This window comes from Rattus norvegicus, chromosome 15 (assembly GCF_021556685.1).
Source record: "Rattus norvegicus strain SHRSP/BbbUtx chromosome 15, alternate assembly SHRSP_T2T, whole genome shotgun sequence".
Lineage (NCBI taxonomy): Eukaryota > Metazoa > Chordata > Mammalia > Rodentia > Muridae > Rattus > Rattus norvegicus.
The window spans coordinates 38,032,628-38,052,277 of NC_141548.1; the positions used below are offsets into that span (position 1 = coordinate 38,032,628).

The 19,650-nt window shown below is 41.5% G+C and overlaps 1 protein-coding gene across 4 annotated transcripts in view; it reads left to right on the forward strand.

Annotated features, from left to right (window-relative positions):
- The window catches only part of Mtmr6 (myotubularin related protein 6), a 38,150-nt gene that overhangs the window by 14,783 nt on the left and 3,717 nt on the right, over positions 1 to 19,650 (forward strand). Inside the window, 11 exon segments of one of the 4 annotated variants that reach the window (NM_001394711.1) lie at positions 1,532 to 1,694; positions 3,401 to 3,558; positions 6,118 to 6,246; positions 10,375 to 10,509; positions 11,511 to 11,624; positions 12,792 to 12,924; positions 13,664 to 13,773; positions 14,234 to 14,359; positions 16,915 to 16,964; positions 17,367 to 17,567; positions 18,833 to 18,964. In NM_001394711.1, the coding sequence (NP_001381640.1) occupies positions 1,532 to 1,694; positions 3,401 to 3,558; positions 6,118 to 6,246; positions 10,375 to 10,509; positions 11,511 to 11,624; positions 12,792 to 12,924; positions 13,664 to 13,773; positions 14,234 to 14,359; positions 16,915 to 16,964; positions 17,367 to 17,567; positions 18,833 to 18,964 (1,451 nt within the window). 4 annotated transcript variants of the gene reach the window in all.

Consider the following 19,650-nt stretch of genomic DNA (forward strand, 5'->3'; position numbering starts at 1 on the left):
CCCCCAAATCCTGTGACATTGAAGGGTCAACTCCATAAACATCTCGTGGGGCATTTCTTTCTATATGTTCCGGTGTTTCTCTTGGACATTTTCCTGGGAGTAAGAAGACATGGCTAGGTCTTGTAAAAACTTGTTAAACTTTCATATTGTTCCTTCAAATGGTTGTTTGAGATTATTTCTTTTAGTGGAGTGTCATGCTTTCCCGTTTCCTCAGCAACACTGGCATGGCCACGGTACAGCTACCTGCCTGCCTGTCTAATTCAGATGAGCAACTGACTGCTCCCTTGTTGAGTGCAGGGAAGCCATCCCTGCAGATGTTTCGGCTTGTGGGTTTTCTTTCTGGTGAATTATCTGTTCTTTCTATTTCTATGTATTGACCTTTAAAACTTATTTTAATTTTTCGTGCTAGGGACATGTTTGGCTTAAGTGACATTCCCCAGCCCTGTCTTCTGATTTTATAAGAGTTCTGGGTTTTGTCACTTTATCAAATTGTGTGTCATCATTGGTTTGTCTCAGTAACAAGCCAATACAGTCTGTAAGCAATACAGTCTTCTGTATGCTTTTACGTACGCCTTTTCATTAAAGTTTACATTTTAACACAGATTTTCAGTGTTTTCTTTTATGTTTTTGTTCATGTGTAGTACAGTTAAGAAATCTTCCTGTGTGTCCGTGTAAGGAAGTTCCCCCTGTTTTCTTCTTCCTGTGTGTCCGTGTAAGGAAGTTCCCCCTGTTTTCTTCTTCAGAAGCTTCAGGTTTCATTGCCCACCTGGCAGTTCTTAAGCCACCCGGGACCTAGGTGTGTGGCATGACATGAGATTTATTACTATTTTTTGGCTGCTTTGTTCCTTTGTTGCTAGATGCAGTCTTTGACGATAAAGCCTTGGGGTATATGTATGGGGACTGCTGTGCTCGGGCTGTCCCGTTCTTTTGGCATATGACCACGCTTTACCTGCCTCACCTCCTTGTGAACAGCAGCATCTTATGTGTCAATACACAGGATTGCCGATCCTCTCTACTTGTGTTTCAGGGTTGTCATGGCTACCTGCTGTCTTGTCTTCTTCCCTATTCCTCATTCCTTTAGCAGATCTTGGCTGAGTCCCTGCTGTGTTTCCATTCTAGGTATTTTGAAAAAAAGTAGCCAATTTTAGCATAAAATTTCTGTTCTCGTGGAGATGACATTCTAGGCAAGAGAAACAAATGATAAATAAGTAAAATACAAATTACATCCTAAGTAGAAACACTAGGAAATCGGTGGCATACTCCAGAGTCCAGAGGGGGAGCCTTGGCCATCTTTCTTACCGCCTTGGTTCTGCTGCTTCACTCTGCCGCCTCACTCAGACAGCATTTCTTGGCACGCAGGAAAAGAAATGACAACATTTTCTTGACTGAGGCATCAAATCATTGCAATGTGTTAAATGTGACAGCACCTAACATCTGAGGCTTTATCTGAGCATTAACATGTATGCACTCTAGAGACGAACAAATACCAGTGCTTTGTGTGGTGGTGACTGGGTGTCTGTTTATGCTGTAGATACTACATCACCATATTGCCTCCGTGGAGAAACTTGCTCTGACCACTTCTGGATGCCCACTCGTGATTCAGTGCAAGAACTTCAGGATTGTGCATTTCATTGTTCCCAGGGAAAGAGATTGCCATGATATTTATAACTCTCTACTGCAACTATCAAAACAAGGTATTGTTCTTAGAGAGCACAGCTCTAGTACTCAATCAAGATGGGTTTTCCAGGATACTTTAAGGTGTCATTATTTTACCCTTAAGCTATAGTTAGGTTCATATGTGCTGTCAACCCCCTCAGTGGCATAGAAATCCTCTACAATGGTTTAGAAATAATAGAATCTAATGCTTTGAACTGTAAGATTAATGTTCAATGAATAATGTAAAGAAAGGTATTTGGAATAAAGCCTTAGATTGATAAGCAAGTAGCACACTGTGCATATGTTCATGTTTGTGCAGATGTGGAAGCCCATGTGTGTACGTGTCAGGATTCAGTGTCTCTATTTAGGGACCATCTACTTGGTTGTTAGAGGCAGGACTTGTCAGTGTAGGTGAGACTGGCTGGCTGTGAGCCCCAGGGAGCCACCTGTTTCCATCTGCCTAGCACTGGGATACAGCCATGTGCTATATCCCACGGCTGGCCTTTTACTTGGGTGCTAGGAACTGATCAGGTTCTTGTGTTTTCATAGGAAGCGCTTTACTGACCAGCCTGTCTCCCTAGCTCCTTACTATCTTTTTAATTTGGCTTTTCTCTACTAATGGAAGATGTATTACTAAGTGAAAAGCCACAGAAGGTCATGGTCCTCTAGTAGCAGTGGCTAGGGTGGTAGATGCACCAGGAGACAAGAGAATTCTTTTTTAGTAAATGGAGGGTTGGGAGGGATAGAAGCCCTGAAAGTGAGTCTGCATTACCCAGGCTTGGGTGTCTGAAGATTTCTATCCCAAACATAACTTGGATTACTTGTTGGCCTGGACGTTCAGTTGAGCAGTTCAAATGGAGGCCCACATGAGTGATTTAGGAGTAGGTCCATGTTCTCTCTGAGAACATAGAGTCTCATACATTCCATTGTCCTAGGTTGAACTAAGATATATAACAAAGATGGTTATATGCCCTTGCTGGTTTGGGTCCATACTGACCTATAAGAATGAGTAATTCTGGGGCTGGAGAAGATGAGTCAATAATCAAAAGTATTGTCTGCTCTTCCAGAGGACCAGGGTTTGATTCCCAGTGTCCCCAAGGTAGATCACAACCATCTATAATTCCAGTTCCAAAGGGTCTGATGCCCTTTTCTGGCCTGCACAAGCACCAGGGTCAAATGTGTTACACAGACACAAATGCAGACAGAACATCCACACACATTAATGTGAAAAGAATGTGTAATGCGCTTTCACGGCCTCTTTTTTGTTTTGTTTGCTCTTGTTTGATCCCTCCCTCTCTTTCTTTGATGTGCTCCCACTATATATCCTAGGGTGGCCTCAAACGTAGTCCTTCTGCCTTGGACTTGTGAGTGCTGGGCATTAGGCATGGACTGCACCTGGCCATTAATAGTTTTTAGTTATGGTATTTGGCTTTGTGGTGTGCTTGTAGAAAAGAATGAATAAGAAGTATCTGTGTTTTTAAAATGTAATATTGAAGAAAAAGGAAAAGCATGTAATAGAAGATCTAACTTTTCAGATACCTTTCTCTATAACATAAATCTTATGTCCATTCGTGTGCCTTTAACTGTAGCCATTTGTTTTAAGTTTTACATTCAGGTATGTTCATGTCTTAGCCACTTCTTTGAAGACTTTAAAGAAAAAAGGAGGGGAAACCTCTGAAAATTAGTTTTATCTGTAGAGCACTGCCTGGTAAATGTCACTGTACTGACTTTTACTGTTTTACAGCAAAATATGAAGATCTGTATGCATTCTCTTACAACCCCAAGCAAAATGACACTGAGCGGCTGAACGGGTGGCAGCTCATTGACCTTGCTGCAGAGTACGAGAGGATGGGAGTGCCCAACGCAAACTGGCAACTGTCCGATGCCAACCGAGAGTACAAGGTAAGTACCAGGTGCCCTCGGCAGCACTGCTGTCCGTGTTTTAGAGGTGTCTTTTTTTGTTTGTTTGTTTGCCTCACAGTGTCTGTCCAGTTTGTCCTCTTTTTTTTTTAAAGATTTTTATTTATTTATTTTATGTATATAAGTACACTGTAGCTGTCTTCACACACACCAGAAGAGGGTATCAGATCCTATTACAGATGGTTGTGAGCCACCATGTGGTTGCTGGGATTTGAACTCAGGACCTCTGGAAGAGCAGTCAGTGCTCTTAACCGCTGAGCCATCTCTCCAGCCCGTTTGTCCTCTTTTTATGTAGGCATTTAGTGCTATTAGAACTTGCCTCTTAGAACCGCCTTCATTGTGTACCATTAAGTTTAGGTATGTTGTATTTTCATTTTATTCAATTCTAGAAAGTTTTAATTTTTTTCTTGACCCATTTTACGTTCGGCAGAGAGATGTTCAGTTTCCATGGTTTTGTAGGCTTTCTGTTGTTGAAACCCAGCTTTAATCTAGGGTGGTCTGATAGGATGGAGGGTGTCATTTTAGCTCTCCTGTATTGTTGAGACTTGCTCTGTATGTGAGTAAATGGTCAATTTTGGAGGAAGTTCTGTGAGGTGCTGGGAAGAAGGTAGTTCGTTTGTGTTTGGGCGAAATGGTCTGTAGATATCTCTTTGGTTCATTTACTTTTATGACCGTTAGTTCCCGTATGTCTTTTAGTTTTGGTCTGGATAACCAATGTATTGGTGAGAATGAGGTATTGAAACTTCCCACTATCAGAGTGTGAATGTCAGTATGTGACTTAAGGTACAGTTGTGTTTTATGAACTTGGGTGCGCTGTGTTTGGTGCATAGATGTTACGAATTTCAGGTCCTCTTGGTGGATTTTTCCTTTGAGGAGTCTGTAGTGGCCTTCCCTATTCTTCTGACTAGTTTTGGTTTGGTCTGTTTTGTCAGATATTAAAGTGGCTACACCCACTTGCTCCTTAGGCCATCCATTTGCTTGAAATGTTTTTTCCATTTTTTTTCCCTGAGGTGATAGATCCTTGTTGATAAGTTGTCCTTTTTGGATACAGCAGAAAGATGGATCCTGGTTTCAAATCCATATTGTTTGTCCGTGTGCTTTTATGGAGGATTGAGACCATTGATGTTAAGCGAGATCAATGACTAATGATTGTGGTTTCCTTTTATTTTGGTGGTGGTGGTAGTGTGTGTGTGTGTGTGTGTGTGTGTGTGTGTGTGTGTGTGTGTGTGTGTGTGTGTGCACTTCCCCTCTTGATTTCGTTGGTCTGGGATTATTTATTCCCTGTGTTTTTGAGGTGTGGTTAACCTCTCTAGGTTGGAGTTTTCATTCTAGTACCTTCTGTAGGGCTGAACTTGTAGATAAGTATTGCCTAAATTTGGTTTTATGATGAAATATCTTAATTTATCCATCTGTGGTGATTGAAACTTCTGGGTGTACTAGTCTGGGCTGGCGTCCGTGACCTCTTAGTGTCTGTAGCACATCTGTCCAGGTAGCCTTCAGAATCTCCGTTCAGAAGTCAGGTATCATTTTCCCTTGCAGCTTTTCATTTTTCTTTGCTCTGTACATTTAGTGTTTGATTACTGTGTGCTGAGGAACCTTCTTTTCTAGTCATCTCTTTGGTGTTCTGTACTTTGATAGGCATCTCCATTGTGTTAGAGAAATTTTCTTCTATGACTTAGTTGAAAGTATTTTCTGTGTCCCTTATCTGGGCTTCTTCTTCTTCCTTTATTCCTATTTTTCTTCAATTTGGTCTTTTTGGGCTGAATATCTTATGCCAGAAGTTTCTTTAGCTGTTTTCTCTTCTCTTGTCTTTCCAGTGTTGGAGGTTCCCTCCTCCATCCCTTGTATTTGGTTGGTGAATCTTGCCCCTATGGTTCCTGTTCAGGTTTCTAAATTTGTCATTTCCACACTTCTCTGAGTTTGGGTTTTCCTCAATAATTCTTTTTCCACTTTCAGGTTTTTCACTGTCTTAAAGTCTTTTCTTGTGCTTCAGCTAGGATGGGCTCCTCAGCGCCTGCCTGCCTGTGCTGGTCCTGATGGAGACCTTGGCTTGACTTACTGTGTGTTTTCTTGCTGGGGTCTGGGGATCTGGCATTGGGAAAATTGTAATTCTACATGTTACACCTGGACTTATCTTTGTTGGGTGTTTGTTCCTGGTTTCTGTTTCATCTCCAGCTCCTAGGAGAGTGTGGTGGTTGTGTGTTACTTGATAGGAAATATTATGGTCCTGATTGGAATGTTTACTGGAGGTTACAGGTAAAAATGTGCTTCTAGGTATCGGGGGCAGACACTTTGGAATGACAATAGGGTAGGAGGGGGCATTCGGGCCTGTAGGAGGGAATCCACCAGGATCTGCCTAGACTCCTGAGAGATGGGGCAGAGAGGAAAGACCACAGCAGGTCTGCAATGGAGTTGGGGATGAGACTAGAGGATTAGATTTGGAGGAAGAGGAGGAGCGGTGAAGATCTGCAGTTATCTACCTGCTTCCACTAGCCTCATGGTTTCTGATTGGAGTTAAGTACTTTCGTTTGATATTCCCAGGTCTGTGAGACTTATCCCAGAGAGCTGTATGTTCCTCGGACAGCTAGCCGGCCAGTGATCGTCGGCAGTTCCAACTTCCGGAGCAAGGGCAGACTTCCGGTCCTGTCCTACTGCCAGCAGGGCACTGAGGTAGGAACCTTCTTTACGTTATAAATGTAGTGTCTAAGCTTCTGGATAAACACTAACGTTTTGTTTGAGATAGGGTCTCACTATGTAACTCCAGATGTCCCAGAACGTACTATGGTAGACCAGGCTGGTCTTGAATGTATGGGCTCTGCCTGCTTCTGCCTCCTGAACTGTGGGATTAAAGGCATATGCCACCACACCTGGCAGTAAATACTAACTTTACTTCACAGATTTGCTGTTGTAATGTTGGTAACAGAGACCTGCTGGCTTTTCACTATTGTTTCTGAAGTTTTAAAACAAAACTCCCCTGAAGTACTCCTTTCCTGCCTTTCATTTCCAGAAGTAATGAGACCAGTGCATAGATAGCTTCTGTGTCTTCTCTTTGGGGTTCCTTTGGTTCAGACATCGGATAGCTTGCTTGTGCCAAGGCAAGTGTTGAAAGCAGGAAGAGAGCCCAGGGCATCTGGGCTTTGTTTGCTGTCCTCACAAGGAAAGGGGAGGAGGTGGGTCAACTTGGTAAACTGATTTTTAAACACATTCTGGACTCCCCACACAGAAGATTTTTCTTTTACTCTGGGTTCTGGAATTTCCTGGTGCTGGGCCGTGGTCTGCCATTTGCAGACTACCTAGAAACTCAGATCTCAGCCTTGGAGAGGGCACTTCTGTCTCTGCAGCCCTTTCTGTTCTCGGGTGTTTTTCTTTTTTCTTTTTTCTTTTTTTTTTAGCTTTATAAGTGGACAGAGTTGCCTCCATTTCTGCAGGCTTATTTTCTTGCTTTCCACGTTCTGTTTTCTGAAAGAGTTCCTTAATTCTACTTCTCATTCACCTCTCAGATTCTTTACTTCTGAGACTGTGTGACATTTAAGAGTCTTTCTCTACTGGATTTCTTTAGTCACTTTTCTGTTCTCTGACTTGAAGCGGCCAATTCTCAAGCAGACTGGTTTGTTTTATTCCATGTGGCTGCCTCTTCCTCTTCTCATGTTTTCCGTTTAGAAGTCTGCATGCCTGAGTTGTATGCCTTTGCATTCTTTATTTTTCTGCTGCGCATTGGCTTCCACACAGTGGCTGTGTTTCGCTGGTGTATCGGCAAAAGGACTCGGTGTGATGTAACAGTCAAGAAGGGTGGTCAGGCTGGAGAGATGGCTCAGCGGTTAAGAGCACTAACTACTCCTCCAGAGGTCCTGAATTCAATTCCCAGCAACCACATAGTGGCTCATAACCATCTGTAATGGGATCTGATGCCCTCTTTTGGTGTGTTTCTGTGTACTCATATAAATAAAAATAAATAAATCTTTTTTTTTTTTAAAGAAGGTAATCAGAACTCACATTCTGCTGTGTAGACTACATCTTATCCTCTTTAGGAAAGTTCACACCTTCAGTCACATCCTGTGCTGTGTCCAGGCTTGAGGTTAATCTCTTTGTAGACTTAAGTGTTCAGGGAGGAAGGATCTGGCAGTCACAGCTCCTCTTCACGTGTTCAGCCACACCCTGCTCCCTTCAGGTGCCACTCCTGTGCTCTGACCTTGCAACTGGATTCCTCCAGCTCCTTCCTGTGGCAGGTACTTCCTCTGCCAAACCAGTTCTCAGGCTGCTGTTGTTCCCAAATGTTGTCGGAGTTTCTTTCTGTGTTCACGCTTGTCCTGGTGGTCCCCTATGTCTTATATGTGTTAGAACTTGGTTCAGGTAAGTTTCAAACTGAAGTCTAATTTTAGTACCGTAAGTCCTAGGGTGTTACCTGGTCACCTTTGACATACCTGTTAGATTGCACTAGTTATTGGAAAAGTAGGCTGTAAAATGCTTGTGGTTGACTTAGTAAACAAAAAGTAGGTATACAAGGGGTGTGGAGCACAGGATTCCTTTAAAACAACAACCAAACTCTGCTTGTGCTCAAAGAACTAAGACGCCAGCCACAGCCAACAATAGAAAACTGACTAAAACATTTACAGACAACGGAAAAGAACTCTCAAACACTAAAAACAACGTAATAGTCCTCATTGTCTTCTGCCATTGTAATTTTGAGGTTGTATTTTTGTGTATATGTAAAGAATACAAACACTTATACTTGTATTCTTTGTCTGGCGGAGATGATACTCTTGGAATGTAGAGTTAAGCTGGAGGTGACATGGGTAAGACTACAGAGAGATATATGCTTCTAAATCTTTATTTATTTTTTTATCAGAGTGGGGCAGGATGGGAAAGGGTTCCAAGACAGGGTTTCTCTTTGTAGCCCTGGAACTCACTCTGTAGACCAGGCTGGCCTCAAACTCACATAAATCCATCTGCCTCTGCTTCCCAAGTACTGGGATTAAAGACTTCCACCACCACACTTGGAAGTCTTTTAATGTTTTAAGGAATTAAAATATTCATTAATTCATTTTTTACAGATATGCCTCCCCTAAGATTATCTTTTCAAATCTTTATGTCTCACTTTATAAAAGGCTTTATGGTTTTTTAGTAGAGAAATAGAATTTCAGCTGTAAGTTTATTTTTTAATTTTTATTTTACATTTTGTTTTAGTGTGAACTGTGCAGACCTGACCCAAGAAGTTTCAGTGGAGAATTTCAGTATATTGCCTAGAGACTGTTTTTGTGATATTTTGATGAAGAGACACCATGACCAAGACAACTCTTATAAAGGGACAACATGGGGGGGTTGGGGATTTAGCTCAGTGGTAGAGCGCTTGCCTAGCAAGTGCAAGGCCCTGGGTTCGGTCCCCAGCTCTGTAAAAAAAAAAAAAAATAAATAAATAAAGGGAAAACATTTAATTGGGGCTGGCTTACAGGTTGAGAGATTCAGTCCATTATCATTAAGGCAGGAGCATGGCAGCATCCAGGCGGGCACGGCATAGGAAGAACTGAGAGTTCTCTTGTTCTGACTGCAGCCAGGAGACAGCTGACTCTTCCACACTGAGAAGAGCTTCAAAGTCCAACCCACAGTGACACACTTCCTCCAACAAGGCCACACTTCCTAACAGTGCCACTCCCTATGGGCCAAGCATATTCAGACCACCACACATGTTTAGGTGTTTGGCTTAAATGTGTATGTGTACCATGCATGTGCCGGTGCTTAGAGGATCCCCTGGAGCTAGAGTTGCAAAAGATTATGAGCCTCCATGCAAGTGCTGCCCTCTAGAAGAGCAGCGGTTATTTTTATCTGTCAAACCATCTCTCCTGGCCAAGATTAAAAGCTCCTGGTAAGGGTTAGAGAGATGGGGCAGTAGTTAAGAAGACTTGAGTTCAGTTCTAGCACCCATGTCCAGTAGATCACAATTGCCTGTAATTACAGCTCCAGGGCATTTAATACTCTTGGCTTCTGAGGGGGCCCACATACAAGTGTTATACACTTGCATAGGTACACACTCATAAATAAAAATCTTAAAATTACTTATTCTATATGTCCTGTTACTTGGACATCTTCTTTACTTGAACTTGAGCTGAAAGTAACTCGTCAAATACCTGGAATGCAGATGTTTCCTTAGAGTTGGTTCCTTGATAGACAATTAACCAAGGGCTACTCCTTAGGGCAACAGTGTTCTTAATACAATTTTGATAGTGTGTGTGTGTGTGTGTGTGTGTGTACAAACTAGGCAAGAAAACATTTAATTTTCCTAGAATAAAATATTGGGAAGTGTTTTATGGTTTTATTGATGTGAATAGATACTGTGACCACAGGAGCTCTTATAAAGGAAAATATTTTACTATGGCTGAATTACAGTTCAGAGGTTTAGTCCATTGTCATCGTGGCAGGAAGCATGGCCGTGTGCAGGCAGACATGGTGCAGGAGAAGGAGCTGAGAGTTCTGCATCTGGATCAGCAGACAGGAAGAAGAGAAGGCCTGGCTTGACCTTCTGAAATACCTCAAGTGATACAATTCCTACAACAAGGCACACCTTCAATGATGCCACTCTGACCGATGTCTATGGGGGCCATTGTCATGTAACCACCACAGGAAGTGTAGGCAGCATCTAGATTGTGAGAAGTATTTATCTAAATCAAGTAATTTTTAAACAGTTAATACTGTCTAAATTTCTTTCTGACTTTTAAGTAGGTTGTGTGTTTGATTGAAATACTTGAGTCTTTTTTAAGTCTTTAGGGTCCTTTTATAATCTGTTTTTTGTCCTTTTGAAATCAGGCTGCCATTTGTCGATGCAGTCAGCCATTGTCAGGCTTCAGTGCCAGGTGCCTAGAGGATGAGCATTTGCTTCAAGCCATTAGTAAAGCCAACCCAGGAAACCGCTACATGTATGTTGTGGATACCAGGCCCAAGGTATGTATCCAGTACTGTACAGTATGTTATCTCTATGATTTCATGTCTTTAATTGAGAATAAAAGCATTTGCTCAGATATAACATACCTGAATTGTAGTTTTAAATTAACCAAGGCTAATGCTATGAAGAAAATCTGTCCTTTGAGTAATGCTAAAGTTTTCAGGGCCCTTGGTCATCATTTTTTTTCTGTCTCCTGATATATAGATTATATACATGTATATGTATGAATATATGTAAAAACATATCTACACACACACACACAGACAGACAAATGGAACTGTTTTCTTTTTTTGTTGTTTGGTTTGGTTTTTCATGATGGTTTCTCTGTGTAGCTCTGGCTGTCATGGAACTCACTTTGTGGACTAGGCTGGTCTCGAACTCAGAGATCCTCCTGTCTCAGCCTCCCAAGTGCTAGATTAAAGATGTGAGCCACACACCCTGCCACATCTGGGACTCTTGACAATGTATTAAGTCACGTTATTGTGAAGAAGTGCTATGATAGTATATGATGTAAAAATTAGAAATTCTTGCTACCCCCCTCCTTTACTTTCCTTTTTGTTGTTGATATTTAGTTTTTTTGTGACAGGATCTCATGTAGCATTTGTACCATGTAGCTAATCCGGATCCTCCGCCTCTACCTCCCAAATGCTGGAGTTACAGGCATGCACCACCACGCCCGCCTTTTTATTCTTCATTAACAAAACTGTAAATTAACAGAACACTTCGTTTTAAAGTAATTTGGCCATAATGGGAAAGATTTGAAAAAAAGAGGAAACAGTTATTGAATGAGGAATCTTTGAATTAGAGAACTGCAATGAACAGGAAATTGCTGTTCTCCGGCGTCTGTGGGGCAAGGCTGATTCTTACTATTGAGACCAAACCAGAAGCTGCACTTCTTTCTTATGTGCACTGTAAACAGCTGATTCACATAGGACCCTGAAATTAGAGTAATTACAGTCTTCAACGGTGAGAGCTAACTTTATTTTGATTTTTATTATAGCTTCGCATGCAGAGCTGGTGGGATACACAAAAGGACATTGGCAGAATTATAGTGAGGATTTCTTCAAAAATCTGGAATGATGAGAAAATAAGAGAAAGCGATGAGAAAAAGCGAGTGAGCACTGTAGAACGATTGTAGGCAGCACTGTGAGAGGGGCCAGAGCTGCTGCACAGTGGTCGCCGTCACTGTGCAGTCTCACAAAAAAGATGAGAGTAATCGGAGTAAATTAGAAAGTATCTATCAAAAATTAGGAATTGGTATTGATAATCTAAGACTCCAGAGCTGGTACTGTCTCATAAGAAAAATTGTGTTCCCTTGTTACTGGACGCTTGTAGGCTAATGACTCATCTTTAGGTAATATTATTCATAAAAGGCGATTATAATGCATGCATTTTGAAGCTGAGGCCTGACTTATAGTTTTTATTTATATAATTGTCATTGATACAGAATTTTTTTCACTTGCTCTCCTAAGTTTAAAATTCAGTAGTAGTAATGTGACCACATCTTTAATTTGACCTCAGTCTTCATGGATGGCTGGTAACTGTTGAGTCAGCATGTACAGTTCACCTGTACTTGCTCCCAACCAATGGTTAATTCACTTAATGGACAGCTACTTCACCCAGCCTAGGCCATTTCTTCATCCACGCTCATATGGAAAGAACAGTAATCAGAGTAACACACTATATGACAGAAGCCAGCAAGCCAAACCCTAAGGGTGTCTCAGATCATCGTCTGTCCCCTCTGGAGAGCAGTTTATGTTGGGCACGGTTCTTGGAGCTGTGCTAGGCTGGTGGATGATGCTGTGCACACAGCTGTGGTACAGTGCTGAGTCTCCATGTGTGAGCATGGTGGCGTAGAGCCGTACTTCACATCCGCTCTCAGGGCCCCTGTGATTTGATCTCACAGACTGATTCTGGAAACTGAGCTTTTCAGCTCTGCCCATCTCCAAATCCAGATTTAGGCAGGAAACATTCCTTTTTCATTTTGAGATGTCACAGAAACGTGGAAAGCTGATAAGGAAGTAGTTATCCTTTTGAAGTTTGAGTGTCCTCGGTTTGGTTTTCCCCTGGGTAACAAACACATTTCCCCACACACTGCCCTTCCTCACTGCTGGCATAGATATGGCAGGCTTGCTTACTAAACAGTAGTAGCTTATTCAGTCCTGATGAGTTTCTTTAAATGTTGTCCTTCCTATAAAGTGTGACTTAGTGTTTTTATGGCATTTGATAAATTAAAGATAAAATTAATTTGACTGTAAATTTCTAAAATTTTTAATTTTAGCTCAATGCAATGGCTAACAGAGCAGCTGGAAAAGGTTATGAAAATGAAGACAACTATTCTAATATTAGATTTCAGTTTGTTGGAATAGAAAATATTCATGTCATGAGATCCAGCCTTCAGAAATTACTGGAAGGTATGATTATTGTACACCTTTTAGAGAGCTTTGTGCAATGGAGGTTCAGTGACAGTCACATAGGGCTTTGACTTCTCTGTCAGTCGCATTCACAGAGTAAAGAGAACATGGGATTGATATTGATAATGTAATATACTAAAAGTATTACTTTTAGCTTGTAGTCAGTACTAAAACCGGTAGAATAGTTCCTCCACGTCTCCCCCCTCCTTCCTTCCCTCTCTTCTCTCTCCATCTCCCCCACCCCTTACTAAGTTACTTACTCATACCTTTTTTGAGACAAAGTCTCACTGAATCTAAGGTATCATCAGACAACCTCTGCAGCCAAGGCTTGCCTTGAAGCTCTGATCCTCTTGCTTCAGCTTCTCAGGTGCTGGGATTATAGGCCTGCACAAGCACAGCCAGCGAGATCTTCTGTTGCCATCCAGTCTTAGAAAGCAATCATTCTTTTATTCTTATATCTCACTTCAGCATAGGCACGTTATGGGCGGTAGCCACCCTGTCTGCAATTCTAATAGTTTTACAATCACCGTTGTTAGAGATCATTGATATATATAATTTAAACATTTGTGCTACCTTTTAAAAGGGCCATTTCTCTTAAGCCTGAGGAGGAACAGAAAAAAAATGTCCCCAGAGCATTATTCATCTTCTAATAGCACTTTAATTTATATGCATTTCCCCCAGTTCACTCCCCAAGATCACTCCAGCCCTGCTCTAATTGAAAACCTTCTCTATTTCATAGTGAATGGCAGCAAGGGGCTTTCTGTCAACGATTTCTACTCTGGTTTGGAGAGTTCAGGATGGCTTCGTCATATCAAGGCTGTTTTGGATGCTGCAATCTTCTTAGCCAAAGTAACTATCTCTTAATGGTTCAGGTTTGTAACCAGTGGGGAAGGAATGGACTTAGCCTTGGTAAGTCTTGGTTCTGCTCTGACAACTTTTATTGTTCTTTGCCTCTTTAATGGGGTTCACTTCAGTTGGAAGTGGTGCTTAATATGGAGATTTACAATCCCCAACTACTTACTTTTTTTCTTTTTTTTCTTTTTTTCGGAGCAGGGGACCGAACCCAGGGCCTTGCGCTTGCTAGGCAAGTGCTCTACCACTGAGCTAAATCCCCAACCCCCCCAACTACTTACAAACAACATTTTTGTTTGCTTGTTTTGTTTCTGTTGTTTGTCTTGATTGTGGCAACAGTCTCATCGCGGGGCCAGCTCTTATGATGTGTATCTTCTGGCCTGGGTTTTAGTATGTAACCTTACTGATTTATATAAGAGGAATTTTGCAAGAATCTAAGTGTGTCGTTTCCCCCCAGGCAATAGTGGTTGAAAATGCAAGTGTGCTGGTACACTGTTCGGATGGGTGGGACAGGACCTCCCAAGTGTGTTCCCTTGGTTCGCTCTTGTTGGATTCCTACTACAGGACAATGAAAGGATTCATGGTAAGAATTTGTTCCACTGAACCCAGTGATTTCTTTACCAAGGGGATGCTTGGCAGTATTCAGAGGCAGGTTTATACTATGGTCATGCAGTTGATAGATTCTGCACAGAGCAGCTCCAGGTAGATTCCTTGGGCCCTCGATGTGTGTGCTTCTGCAGCAGAGAACCTTCAGACAGACTAACCTCCATTTGTGCAGCTTTTGGCCAAATACTTTAGATTTAGAGGTTGACACCCCACTATCACCACCACCACCACCCTAAAGTGTTACAAACTAGTTGATATTTTCTCCCACACCTCTATCTAGTAAAAGTAATGTAAAATACAGTATTTAATTGTAAACCATGAGTTGAAGAAATGAAATGTTCATCTTTAGCACCCTGATATTAAGTTAACATTGTGCCATTTCTGTTTATGAAACCAAATTTATTAGTTGAACAATTTTCTTCTAGGCAGGAATTTATTTTCTATTTATTTTATGTTTAGTATTTGATTAGATAAACTTTTGAATTTGTGTGTAAAACAGGTTTGGGAGGTATAGACAGAGGGTCAAGAGTTAAAGGTCATCCTTTACTATGTTATCAGTTGAGACCAACCTGAGCTATGAGACCCTAAGAACAAAACAGAATTTCCACAGAAATGTATAGTGAGTAGATGAAGAAGTATTAGATAGGTTTAAGCACTAATTAATAATCAGAGTCCTGCCTGTGACAAGGGTGACCTAAAGTCTCAGACTTTGGTCAGCACCATTACTCTGTCATCATACTGAGTCTGGGTAAACTAACTGGAAATAAGAGAACTACGTGAAAATGGTGACAATAAAAATAACTTTAGGTGGCTAGACAGTGATGCACGCCTTTAGTTCCAGCACTTGGGAGGCAGAGGCAGGTGGATCTCTGTGAGTTTGAGGCCAGCCTGGTCTACAGAGAAAGTACTAGGACAGCCAATGATGCACAGGGAAACCCTGTCTTGAAAAACCAAAACAGCAAACAGCAAACCTAAAACACTTAGTAAAATAGCATTCGGCTTCCTTGGACAGTGTAAGGAGGAATGTTAGTCTTTGCTTATTTATTTGCCAGGCATCTGAGTCAAGCCATGTAATAAATGACCAGACCCACAGTGGAGCCCTTTTAGATGCATGAGGGATAGGCTGAGTGGCTGTGAGTAAGCCTTCTAAGGACAAGCATGCTGGGATGTGTACTTTCCCCTTGAGGCAGTGAGAGCCGGTAGAAAAGAGCAAGGGGGAGCTTGATGAAAGATGCTCTGTAAAAAGATGTCTTGGCCTTGTGAAGGCAGAAGGGAGCGAGATGGAGGCTGAGGGTCCAGGAGAGCGACTATTAGTTCATCTGAAGAGGGAGGAAAACTGAAGGTAAGGCAGCAGGGCACACACAAGTACACAGGTGGTCTCAGGGAACAGTGACAAAGGACCAGTGCCAGTTGCCCGTAGATGGAGTGGGAGTGGGGGATAGGAGCCCTTGTCTGGGTTTCCAGGCTGCTGAGTCAGCTCCCTGCTCTTCTCTGAGCTAAGCAGAGGAGGAGGTTAGAGAGGAGGATACTAAGTCAGGACGAATAGAATGATAGAGGACCCAGCATGAAATCCATATTTCCACCCACAGTCACAGCATTGAAGTGACAATGGCACCCAGGATAGGGCCTATTAATGTGTTCAGGAAACTGCATCCTTGACCAGTAGGCTCTGTTAAATGGATTTAAGGCAACATCGGAGATACCAAAGTGGCCATCCTGACACTGAAAAAGGATATGTTTGGTGATTATGTAATGAGATTATAAAGTGTGTCAATGACTAAGAAGTTCCTTCAGATCTGACTGAAACATTAGAGATCTGTTCTCTCATTGGCTATGGTGATGCATGTCTTTAGTCCCTGTTCTTGGGAAGCTGAGACAGAAGGATGGAGAGTTCAGCCCATATTGAAAAGTTGATTCAGCAAAACAAAAAAGGAAAGGAGTTAGTCAACAGAGAAGCCATGACCTGAAAGACTGAACTGCATATGCAAGGATGCCAGTGTTGGGATCTGAGTGAACAAAAGCTAACTCTTATTGACTCTGTTTGGTTTTCCAAGAGACAGGGTCTTCCTTACCGTTTTTTCTTTACATATGCAATGTACAAATATGCCAGTGGTTGAAATGCTTGCCCCTGTACTACAGAGCTGGGCGTTACTAGCATTTTAGTTAGATTTTCTAGTTCCCTTCTTGCACCCCACACTCTATTTGAGGACAGAGTTTCCCCATGGATCTAGCTGGTCTCTAATTCTCTATTCTCTTGCCTGAGCCTCTGATTGCTGGAGTTCAGCTGGCTTTTCCATGTTGCTGCCTTACCAAGTGTGTTTTTGATGAGTGCAATGGGAATCGTTCACTGCAAGACTACTTTCCATGTCTTTTCACTCTTCGGTAACCCTCACTCTCCTCTAGGTTCTGTCTACTTTTTTTTTAAATGTAATCTTTTTATTTTTTTAATCTCTGCTCTTAGCAGAATTGTCACTGTGTTTTTTTAAGTTGATAATAGTTATATAGTTAGTTGATTTTGCTCTTTCTCACTAGGTTTTAATAGAAAAAGATTGGATATCATTTGGGCATAAATTTTCAGAGAGGTAAGTGGCAATAATATATTTAAATCTTTGCAAAATTGTGCCACCAGGTTTCTCCTTGTTGGAATTTACGTGTCTCTGTGGCATGGGAACTATAGCTCTGTATTATATGAAGTTAGACTTATGTCTCTGTTACTTCTTTTTCTTAGTGGCTTTGTTAGTTCCCATGGCCACTGATGTTTGGTCTTGTAGCAAGGCTGGTCCTGAACTTCTAGTCCTCATGCTTCCTCTTCCTGAGGACCAGGGTTACAGATGTCCACTAAAATGATGGTTACAAATGGACTTTTACTGTCCATATTACATATGTAATACATGTATGTATAGTTTTGTAGGTTTAAGTTTACAATGCCTAAGCAAAAAACTTTCAGAGGCATTTTTCAAAGCTTGTGCTCTCTGGGGCTTTAGGTGTGGCCATTTGGATGGTGACCCAAAGGAAGTCTCACCAGTGTTTACTCAGTTCTTGGAGTGTGTATGGCATCTGACTGAGCAGTTCCCACAAGCCTTTGAGTTCAACGAAGCGTTTCTTCTTCAGATCCATGAGCACATTCACTCATGCCAATTTGGGAACTTCCTTGGCAACTGTCAGAAGGAAAGAGAGGAACTCAGGTGAGTGGGTAATGAAATGAGCCTTTCCTTCTGCATCACCCACACCATCCCACTGTAAACCATGGCTGAAAATGAAATGCCCTGACGGTTTCAGATAGAACGAGTTTTACAAAAATCTGTAGTTTTGAAGCTAAAGTACCCTACTAATATCTGTCACCTTTCTGTTTTGAAATATATTTGGAAGGTAATATTATTATGAGGTCAGCTAACCCCCCCCACACGCATGCATGCACACACATGCATATGCATACACACAACGTATATAGTCAGTACCCAGAGCAGAGCAAGAACCCCATACTGTTCCCTAAAAGTTTTGATGTTCCTTTTCAGTTTGAATACATATATATATATATTTAGAAGAGAGAATTCTTTACATTATTTATTTCTCAGAAAGTGTTGGTCACTAGCTTTATAGCAGTGGAAGGTATAAATCAGTGGTTTTGCCTTATGGTAAGGTGCCAGTCATAGCTCTCCTCCCTGTGGAGCAGACAAGCCTGCTGGCATTGGCTGTTTCATGGTGTCCCTGATGGGGTCTCATGTAGGCACTAAGTGCCACACTTGACCCCTTGCCTGTTCTTTATACCAGCTTGAAGTTTTGGGTTTGGATTCTGAGTGAGATTTCTTTCAGTAACAGTGAATCTAGATCTTCCTATAATTTGGATTAGGTGGCTTTTCTTGGGGTACAAATCTATCTTTGGAGAAACTTTCAATTGGTACCAAACTCAAAAAGATGAGAAGAGGAAAATAAAAATGGATATTTCTTAGTAGTCTTTCTTAGAACATACCTGTGGGCCATCATGGGGTACATGGTACTGTGCATGCCTACAGCATCTGTTTGACTTAACTGCTGTGGCCTCCTCTGTAGCCATCTGTCCACCAGACGTGTGCCTTTAGACAAGCACATGACTGGCATTTCAAACTCTTCCACTGAAATGTGGTTTTGTCCTGTGGTAATTGCCCTCGTGGCCCAGCATGGGGTTGTGAGAATAAGGCAGAGCAGCTGAATCAGTGTTCTGTTGCAAGGCTTGGCAGTCCTGGGATAAGAGGAGAATCCCTAAGTGGACAAGTGAGAACCAGTGGTCGACCTGGTTGTGCTCAAGACACATTTATTACATGGTCAGAAATGAGAAAGAGAATGCAGTGAAAGCAGAACTCAGACAGGGAGGTGAGTGTCCATCTAGAAGCCACTGAACCAACCACCTGATCTATAGTTAGCAGGGCGCTGAGTATCGCTGGGTAAGACTTTTATGTTCTTATTCCCCAAGGTTGAAGGAGAAGACTTACTCCCTGTGGCCTTTTCTTTTGGCTGACAAAAAGAAGTACTTAAATCCTCTCTACAGTTCCAAATCTCAGAGATTGACAGTCTTGGAGCCAAATACAGCCTCTTTCAATTTTAAGTAAGTTGGCTATTAAAGCATTTATAGTGATTCTTCTCAAAAAGATTTTGGGAATTTTTAAAAATGTTAACTTTATTTTTATCATTACGGTCATTATTATCATCATTATCATTATTAATAATCATCATACAAATAAGTACCATACAAATAATCTTATACAAGTAATAATTTATATGAGGGGTGTGTGTGTGTGTGTGTGTGTGTGTGTGTGTGTGTGTGTGTGTGTTGCTTGTGGAGGCCAGGAGAGGCCATCAGCATCAGATTCCTTAAAACTGGAGTTACAGATGGTTGTGAGTCTCTGTGTGGTTGCTGGGAACTGAACCCAGGTCCTCTGGAAAAATAGCCAGTGTTCTTTTTTTTTTTTTTTTTGTTCTTTTTTTTTTCGGAGCTGGGGACCGAACCCAGGACCTTGCGCTTCCTAGGTAAGCGCTCTACCACTGAGCTAAATCCCCAGCCCCAATAGCCAGTGTTCTTAATTAAGCACTGAACCATCTCTCCAGCCCTAAAAATATTATTTTAATTAAACATATTCATGGGGCATAGTAGGATCATTGTAGACATGTATATAATAATGAGCAAATCAAGATAGTGTTCCCATGTTTTTAAGTTTTCTTTTTTTTTTTTTTTTTTTTTTTTTTTTTTAAAGATTTATTTTATTTATTATATATAAGTACACTGTAGCTGTC